Below are 10,078 nucleotides of genomic sequence, written 5' to 3' on the forward strand. Positions count from 1 at the left end.
AACTAAACTCTCTATTGAAATTAACATGTATCTAACCAAGAAATCCCAACACAATTGATAGATAGTTAAAGTTTCGTAACATATTAATAAAAGTTCGAGTATTGATATCATGTATTATAAACATATAAAATGATTTACTGGAAGAGACTAAATTATCAAGCTTATTATGGTGATTTCTACCTCTTGAAATTAATTATTAGCTCTAGCTATTGATTAGCTGAGATTTTAGCTTCATCAAATAAAATAAAATACAATCTAAACGTAACGGTCATGTATGTCCTAATATGAATTTGTTAAAACAAGAAATAGGTAATTGTAATTGAATGATTGTGTAAAACTTTTACACTATCAATGCATAATAATTAATATCATTGGTTAATTCGGTTTATTCTTTTAGAACATCATTTAAGATTGATAAAATTAAAATTAAAATTACTATTGGAAAGATGCAATGATGCTAGTTAATGTTTTGCATCCTTCCATTTATCCTTATTTAAAATAGAACTTTTTAATGATTGCATTTACTATATCCAGTTCCACTGTCTCTTTAATAAATATAAGAGGCACTCATTAATTTTATTTTAGAGTGTCTTATAATTAGGCACTCATCTTTCAATGGAATATTGAACTTCCAAAATTGCTCTTAATTCATATTTCTTAATTTTATGCATTATCAATGCATAAGTTATGATAGCAAATCTGCAAGTGTATGGATTGATCGAAGTAATACAAAAGATTGTCGAACCACATGAATAATTGTTTGTTGATTTGATCTTGGAGATTAATGTTTGGAATGGAAAAGAAAAATAAATATAGTTTAAAGTTTGTTGTGATGAAAGCTATTGTAACAAAATCTATCTATATATAATATATATAAAACCAGAGTTTCTGCAGCTTTGAGGGCAAATAAGTCGTTCAACAATTTATTCCATAAACTATGAAAGTTGGCCATGGATATCTTTGTAAAAAAGCCTTTTATTTCACTCAGATTGGATCTTAGCCGTTGATTCACAATTCTATCAGTTTCACTCTTTCATTCCATTTCATCTGAAACGCTTTTCACTATCTGAAACCCTTCTCCTTCTCTGAGTCGTTTCTCTGCTGAAACGCTTTTCACCTTACATCTGAAACTCTTCTCCTTCTCTGAGCCGTTTCTCTAGGCTTTCGAATATATAAAATTAGTCAAGGATTCGCATTCTTCCTCAGAGGATTTCATGTATCTGACCATCTCTGCTTCAGTCAAGGATCCGCTGCAATCAGGATTGACATGTGTTCCTTCATGAGCGTAACCGCTTAGGGAGAGAGTGTAACTCAATTTCAAGTTTGTTATTTCTCAAATAAGCCAAGAGTCCCTTACATTTGATATCCCTCTCCTATTTATAGTTGGGGGAGTTGGGCTTAACGCCTCTAAATCATTCTAATGGGCCAGTTGGGCTCCGAGATGAAGGCCCAAGTCCCCGGTCCGCTCCTCGCCTTACAAGTCCACATGACACCGAGCTCGAAGCATGAGAGCTAAGTGTGTCTTTAAACAAAAGAGACGAGGCGATGGACGTAAGAAACTAACTAATGCTAAACATAAGGTACGAAAATAAAAAGAAATTGCCAACATGGCTTGGTAATTTAAAGCTTAAAAATTTAAAGTTTTGAACGCCTCGTCACGCTCCCCTAGCAGCTTGAGTCCACAAGCAAGCTTGTGGCGAAGCTACTGGATCTGCTCGCCCCGCCATAGTTACGCACGTGTTCTGAATCGTGACCCCTTGACATGTGTCGAGCCTTCGCCACGCGTTGCGCCCTGAAGTGACACTGAAGTCAATGAATCCAAGGAATCTCAACCACTATCCTTGGGACGTCCTTTCGAATTACAGTAGAGCCTGACAATTTGAATTCAATCCAATAAGCTTCAACTGTTGTAAATTTTCATTTAATGCGCTGCTTTCGTGTCCCAAAATCTGCGCCACACTCTCTTGAGTGATCATTCCACCTTTGCCATGATGAGGCAGGATTTCCCAACCGCTGCTTATCCCAACTTTTAAAATCTCCTTCCCTCACTCACTCACCACTTCTGAAATTCCCACAATCTGTTGAAATTGACAAACTAGCACCCTCTTCCTTTCCCATCCTTATCCGTCCTCCTAGCAAAAATGACTCCCCAATGCCGCACCAAAGGTTCCTCTCGATCCCGCAGCGCCGCTCCCGCATCTCTTTCTCTGGTTAACCCTCCCCCCTCCGGGGGATTTCCCCTTATTGAAAATGAAAAGAACGCCTTCTGGCACCAAATCTCGCCACCTTACCCCAGTCCATAACTCAAGACCCCACTCAGGAGGCCATCTGCCAACCTTCTGAGCAGTCCACTAACAAGTCCATTGCCGAGACAGCCCGCCAGGCCGGCGGGCTTTGCCACGAGAAGTCCATCGAAGATGTCCTCATCACCGGTCGGGGCTTGGAAATCCGTCGTCCATTGCAGCACCGCACGATCGAACAAGGCATGAAGCAACCCCACTTCTTTTATGTTTACGAGTACTTCTTCCTCGACCTGGGGATCAAACTACCCTTCTCCCCTTTCCTCTGCCAGGTTATGAGGGAAATTAATGTTGCCCCAAGCCAACTTCATTTGAACGCTTGGGCCTTCATTCAGTGCTTTGAGATTCTCTGCGACGCCGTCGGTCTTGAAGCAAAAACCTCCCATTTTTTCTACTTCTACGGCGTGGAGCCTAAATCCTTGAAGACCCCAACTCCTGGGTGGGTCTCTTTAAAATCTCGCACGGGCCGGCAGCGCCTCTACCCTTACAAGAGCAATGTCAAGAAGGGACCCGGGCGCCGGTACTTCCGCATACTCGTACATCCTACCTACCCTGCAGCTTTAACCCGCCGGGACGGGGCCGCTCTGTTCCCTTTTTACTGGACCGAGAGTCCTCGCGACGTCCCGCAACCGTCTGACACATCGCTGAGTGAATAAGATAAAGCCATCCTTGGCTTTTTCGCTGGGCTCCCCATCCTTGAGTGCTCACAGTTGCTCGAAGCCTCTCTCAAAAACACCCTCCACTCATTTCTAGGAGGAATGAACTTTACCGAAGTCGCGCTCAAGCGCGCCCTAGCTACTGACTCACTTGAGTTTCCTCCTGTTTTTAATACTAATGGGGTTAAGAGGAAACGTGCTGTCGCGGATGCTGATGCCGAGGTTGTCGCTTCCCCTCAAAAGAAACGGACCAGAAGATCCGGTGCTGCCCCTTCTGAACCGGTCGTGGCGGCCCCAAACGTCGTTGCCCCGGGGTCTGGCGATTCAATACCAGACCCCAACCTTCCGCTGGAGATTGACGAGCCGGCTCCAATGTCCACCGGCGATGCTGTTCAAGCTTCCCCAACAAGAAAATCCCAAAAATCCAAAGGGGTCGCCCCTAGCACTAATGAAAAGTCGAGGGTCGCGACCCCCTCGCCTCAAAAGTCAAAAAAGAAGAAGAAGAAAACCAAGAGACCCAGGGTTGGCGAAAGATTTGCCCCTCGCCAAGACCTGGTGGGCGGGGAAAAGCCAGACCCCCTGGGCGATGCGGGGTCCTCGCCCTTTCCTGAGGAAGTCATCGTTGATCAACTTGCTTCTAAAGACTTTCCCTCTGGTGCTCCCCAAACGACCTTCACTCCTGACCGTTCATGTCATCAAGCTGAGGCATGCCCACCTAGGGTCTTCCTTGTTCCCACCATGAGTGACAAAGTGAAGACCAAACTCCCACTTCTCCGCTTCCGCTTTGCCATTCTTCCCCCGCCGCTAGCCATCCGATTGTTGATGAGCATGCGTGCTTTGTTTCAAATCAGCAGCCCTCCCCTGTCGACTTTATGCTAACTGACCCTTTTCTTGGCAGGATGAGAAGAACTGAGAATCCTGACCTTGATGGTGTGGCGCGAGAAGCCATCTCGTGCCTTTTGCGTGCGGGGTGTCTCTTTGCCAGGTTGTCGCAGGACTCAGCCACAACCGCTGAAGTTGAAGAGCTCCGCTAGAGGGTTACCGCCACGCCACACTCAAAGCACATGGCGAGCGTGACAAGTTGCTGACCCAAGTAGCGGCTCAAATGACTAAACTGAACAATTTGGGTATCGAGATGAGCTGTCGCGAGGAGGACTTGTCCGCTTATGAAGGGAGAACAGAGGAGCTGGAGGGCGAGCAGGACGATTGGCAGCAGGAATTGAAGGTAAAGGCTGAGGCGATTGTTGCGGGCAGGGCTGCCTGCCTTGTCAAGGACAAAGAGATCACGTTTCTTCAAAGTGAGTTGGGGTCGACGAACGAGTCTCTAAGGTGAGGTCTGAATTAGAGACAAAGGCCAAAGCTGTTGCGGACGCGGAATATCGTGCGGATTCTGAGGTCATAACTCTCCGGGCAAGACTGGCGGCTAGGGCTGCTGTTGAGGCCGTGGAAGAGCGTGGTCGCGGTTTCTTCCTCGTCAAAGCTCAAGTTCAATATCTTTATGAGGGGATTGACCTCAGCGGGACGAGAGCTTTCAAGAAGATCACCCCCAGGGATTGGTAGGCCCGAACGATCCCCCGGGCTTCAATGTTGCATATTTTGCGGCTGCTGAAAACGCAGGAGAAACATAAGATGTTAATGTAGTGTGAATATTTTGTATTGATTTTTCTCTTACCTTTTTTTGTAATTAATATCACCCCACGTTATTTAATGAAAATTTTTTGCGATTTCGTTTGTCCATTTCTCTCCTCGTTCGCGCCCTTGTGCCCTTCGGGCTTTGCATTTTGTGCTCGTGTAGCGATCTTGAATGTGTGCTAGCGAAACTAGGACTTTAGCTCAGCCTTGGACTGAGGCTTTCTCCTTCACACCAATATTTCCCGTAAGAGCAGGTGTGGCCTCACCGGTTTTATCTCGGCGAGGGCTTACAGTTGCTAGGGGCCTAATGGCCATATAGGTTTACCCAGACTTATGCCGAGTTTTTGTTCTCACCCATATTTTGGGGAGGTCTCGTTTGCCCATATTTCTGGGAGACTTTTGGGATAAATTGCTTGCCGTTGGACAAGGAGCCTACCCGCACACATCGCCAACGAGAGGTCAGCGATTCACACCAGACTTTCCGGAGCAATCTCCAGACATCAAGGTCGTGTTGGGATTGCCACCTTCAGAGAATTTTTCCCACCGGGCGAACGTGACATGTTAGTTGAGTTGCTATCTGGGTAGCAGAGGTTCGCGCCGGACTTTCCTGGAGCGATCCCCAGACAGCAAGGTCGTGTTGGGATCGCCACCTTCGGGGAATTTTTCCCACCGAGCGACCGTCGTATTGTAGTCCAGCTAGAAGTATTACTTGAGAATATCCTTTTGCATTTGATTTGTAAAAATTTTACATGGGAGGGATTCCTCATTAAAAAACTCCCGTGGCGGAGAAAAATAGTGCATCTTTATTTTTGGTCCTAATTTTTTGTTTTGTTGCTGTGTCCTCGTTCCTGCTTCCTTTGCTGCGTCCTCGACCCTGCTTTCCACACGCTCCCGCTTCCAGCCTCTCGGGTCAGAGTATCATCCCCATCACCACATCTTTCGAGCCCGACGTGCTCGCTATCCACTCATCTTTATTTTTGGGCTGGCTTCCTTTCATGCCCGCCTCGTGACAATGAGGAACTTCTCCTATCTTGCCCTTCTGCTTGTCACACTTGGACATTCCTGGCTTGAAAACTACCGAACTCACAGGCTTCCAATATTTTGATTCTCTTTTTGCTTTACCCGGGCGGCGACTCGCTGGGCTCCTTTTCCTCGCCTTCTTCTTGTCTTTAGACCGCTCGCGCGCCATATTATCTCTTTTCTCGCTGCTGCCCTGCTGGACGATTCGCTGATCCATTCTTTGAATCGTGATTTCTGTCCCCTTTTGCTCATCTCGCCCTGAATTCGAGAGATTCGGTTTCCTGAACATTGGCAGTTCCTAGAGTTCTGGGTCCTTTGAGCTCCAGCTGAAGAGGTCAAAGTTGTCATCTACCAGCTTCTCTAAGCGTCTCTCTTGACTAACCGTGAGCATGGGCTCGATCGCCAACACCCCCTGCTGAATTTATACGCCTCTAAATCTGCGATCACACTTGCCCAACGCTCCTCTGCATGAGCGTCCGTGAACTGTCCATCCCTGCCCGTCCTGCCATCTATCCTGACCTGTCCTTTGTTGCTCCCTGATCTTGCTATCTTCCTGTCAACCCCCTGCTTTGATCCCCCTTACCTGCCTTGATTGCCTTGGATGACCTCAACCTCATGACACCTGTGTTCCTCGCCAGCTCCTTTCTTTCCATACAGGCTGAGGCAGTTGTTGTAACATTCTCTCGCCCTCCTTTGATCAACTACAATCTTTCCCACTCTTCCACTCATCAGCGAATATTTCACCGCCAGGTGTGCCGTCGAAATTACTGCACAGAGGCGATTGAGTGTGTTCCTCCTAATGATGACGTTGTAAGATGCCACAACCTGCAACACAAGATACCTTACGCGGAGTAGCTTGGCGTTATCGTCGATACCAAAGAATGTGTCCAGATCTACATATCCGCGTACACAGACTTTCTCGCCCGAGAAGCCTACCAGCGTTCTTGTAGAGGGCATCAAATCTTTGTCCGACAATCCTAATTGATCAAAGGCATCGCAGTAGATGATGTCAGCAGAGCTTCCTTGGTCCAAAAGAACCCGCCGCACATTAAAACTGTTAATCCTTATCATTACAACCACGGGATCGTCTTTGTGTGTCTTGATCCCTTCGAAATATGCCGATGATATCACAATATCTGGATGCTGGAAACCGAATGGAGTTTCATACTGTTGCACTGATGTCACTGCTCTCGCGTGCCTTCGCCTTGCTGTCGCTGTGTCTTCGCCCCCGCCGAAGCCACCCGCGATTGTGTTTATTGTCCCGACTGGTGGCTCAAGGTCTTTATTAAAGGTTTCTTCCGCCCCCTTCTTCCTAGTTGCCAGTGTTTCCTTTTTGTCAGCGGTTGGCGTACGTCGGCGGTCGTCTCGCCTGCGGTCATCCTGCTGACGGCCTCCTTTGTACCGGTTCCCTTGCTGCCGTTCTCCATTCCACCGATCACCACGGTCGTTCATCTGCGTTCGTCCCGCTCGAATGAGCCTCTCAATCTCGTTCTTCAGGGTAAAACAATCTCCCGTGTTGTGGCCCACCGAGCGGTGATACTCGCACCACTTCCTTTTATCCAACGCCGCTCGGGGCGGGTCGACCTCTTTCTCGCCTTCCTCAACCGCGTGGGTTGCCTTGACCTCTCGAAGCAACTCCGTCAAATGTGCATTTAGACTCCTCCCTGGCTCTTCTCGCCGGCAAGGGTCAGCTTGATGCCATGGTCTGCGGCGTTCCAAATTATCTCTCTTGGGGTATAATGGCTCCTTCACAGCTTTCTCTCCGGTCCTCACCTTCTTGTCTCGCTTTTTGCTGCCTTTTCCTCTCTCCTTACTCTGTTTCTCTTTTGGCGAAGCATCCCCCTGTTCGCCATCTTTGTCCTTTTTCGCGCGCCTTCGCTTGAAAGCGTCATCCTCCTCGTCCAGAATGTTGGTGTTTGCTCGCGTCCGGATCTCCGCCATGGACCGAGCCGGCTTGCGGCTCAACTTGCTATTCAGCTTCCATGGCTGCAACCCGTTCTTGAAGGCACGCGCACAGGCGTGCGGCTCTGACTCCTCAATTTTTACTGATGTCGCGCTGAATCGTTTTATGTACTGCTTCAGAGTCTCGCCCTCCGATTGGCGGACGTTGTCGAGATCCTCGATTGTCACTTTCTTTGTTTTACTGGCGGAAAACTGGACAAGGGATTTTGATGAGAAGTCACGGAAATTAGTGATGGACCCTCGGGGTAGCGTGGTAAACCACGCCATGGCTGTGCCTTTGAACGTAGCTGGAAACATCCTGCACTTCACAGCGTCGGAAGCGGCACTGATCGCCATCTTTGTATTGAAATATAACAGGTGCTCCTTGGGATCAGCTTTCCCGCTATAGGTTTCAAGGACAATATTCTTCATGTTATTTGGTATAGCGACTTCCTTCATTGCCGCTGAGAACGACTCGAATTCAACTACGACCTCCGCTTCGCGCTCCCCTTCATCCTGCTGCTCGGAACGATAATATTTTAGCTGTTATTGTAAATAATCATTTCGCTGCCGTATATCGTCAACACTACGGATCAAGCGCCTCCAATCTTGATCGGAGATCGGTGCCTGAGGTGCCGGAGTCTCCTCCCCCGAAGCTCCGAGTGAGTGCGCTGGTGATCTCTGCTGCTCCGGTGAAGTTGGCGGAGAAAGTAACAGTGGTGGTGGAGGAGGAGTTAACTGATTGGTTTCTTCACGGCGAACTTGCTCGCGTCGCGGCCTGCCTCTCACGACGTGTCTCCATCGATCTTGGTTAGTGAACCGGAGAACTTCAAGAGAAAAACTGAAAACTGAAGAAAATTCACACAGAGAATTGAACTTCTCTAAATCCAATTGCGATCCACGTAGTCCGGGAATCGAAATCTACCGTTCCCCACAGACGGCGCCAATTGTTCCTTCATGAACATTGAGATGAGGTATAGTACCTAAGGTGCAAGGAATGTGATGTGAGATTCCTAGAGAGAATGGGAGCGTAACCGCTTAGGGAGAGAGTGTAACTGAATTTCAAGTTTGTTATTTCTCAAATGAGCCAAGAGTCCATTACATTTGGTATCCCGCCCCTATTTATAGTTGGGGGAGTTGGGCTTAGTGTCTCTAAATCATTCTAATGGGCCAGTTGGGCCTCCGGGATGAAGGCCCAAGTCCGTGGTCCGCTCCTCGCCTTAGGCCAGCGCTCCTGGGCGAGGGACCCTGGGGTCTCGCCTAGTCCAACATGGGAATTCAGGGCTTCCGCAATCTCCATGTCCGCTTGGATTTCTTGCGCTCCGCCACTTCCAGAGTTTCTGCAGTTCAGTCATTGTAAGTTTCTTCTTCACCGTTTAGGTGTCGTGTGTTTCGCTGGGGTTTCAGACGCTTGATCTCTGCTACCCCATTTCAGTGAGTAACAAAGACTTCTCTTTCTTTCCTTGATTTCTTTTGTTTTTCACGTCATTGTTCTTATTCTATGTAATGTTGGGTTCACTATTTTTGCAAGTTTCCAGTTGCATGAGATTAGGTTACAATTACAAGCAGTTTAAATTTGGGTTCAATTCGTTGATTAATTCTTCCAATTTCTGTTCATTGAATTTTGTTTAGTGAATCATCTCCACACATCCATTGGTGCCTTAAAAATTGGAAAGGAAAATTTCTCTTATGCAGATGCAGAGGTGTAAGGATTTAAGAGTGATGTGTGCTTATTTTTTGTACAGGGCGATTCTAATGTTGATAGGAAGCAAATTTGATGATTTCATTCAGCTTCCAGTTGATTTGTGATGACCAGGGATTTAAGGCTATTTTTCTAGTTTATTTACATGCATTTTAATATATTAATTAAGATATTTTAGTCATTTTAGGGCACTTTAGGCCTATTTCATGCATTTTAATATTTTTATCTAGTTTTAGTATTTTTCTACATTTTATATTATTTTTCTAGATTTTATTAGGATTTAAATTAGCTTTATATTTTATTTAATTATTATTAGGATTTATTTACTTTAATTTAGGATTAGATAAGTTTATTTTAAGTTGTTATCTTATTTTTATTTTGTTAGTTTTTATCTATTTTTAATTATGACTTTTTGAATTATAGATTTGATTAGAATTTAGTTGGTTTATTTTGAGATTTTTATCTTATTTATCTAATTTTTATTTAATGTTAAAATCAGGAATAAAAGAGCGGATCCGGCGCTGCTGCTCCATGAAATCTACCACGCACCTGCGGAGATCCAGCGGTTGATATTTTCTTCTCTGCCACGTGCTATAATCATGACGAAGGTCCACCGTAAGAATGGTGGTGCGTGGAGCACTGGAATTCAACCTTAAAGCTGGGACCAATTGCTATATGACACGTGGCAGCAGCTTTTTGTTTTGTTTAAGAAATCACGTGGTTGGAAACGGAAAACAGAAGGATTAGGTTACGGAGGATAAATATATATATATATTTGGAACGAGGTGCACCGGGAAAAACAGAACGTGAGAGATATATTGAGAGCA

General features: G+C 46.1%; 1 protein-coding gene across 1 annotated transcript; it reads right to left on the reverse strand.

Annotated features, from left to right (window-relative positions):
• Positions 1–6,187: 6,187 nt before the first annotated feature.
• LOC130739180 (uncharacterized) lies at positions 6,188–7,837 on the reverse strand. The gene has a single exon (XM_057591414.1). It carries the CDS (start codon positions 7,835–7,837, stop codon positions 6,188–6,190), a length of 1,650 nt encoding a protein of 549 aa, XP_057447397.1.
• Between the last annotated feature and the right edge of the window lie 2,241 nt (positions 7,838–10,078).

Source organism: Lotus japonicus, chromosome 1 (genome assembly GCF_012489685.1).
Source record: "Lotus japonicus ecotype B-129 chromosome 1, LjGifu_v1.2".
Taxonomy (NCBI): Eukaryota; Viridiplantae; Streptophyta; class Magnoliopsida; order Fabales; family Fabaceae; genus Lotus; species Lotus japonicus.

Bases quoted from the DNA above. Each gene is read 5' to 3' on its own strand.
- LOC130739180 (XM_057591414.1), bottom strand. From the start codon at position 7,837: ATGGCGTGGTTTACCACGCTACCCCGAGGGTCCATCACTAATTTCCGT.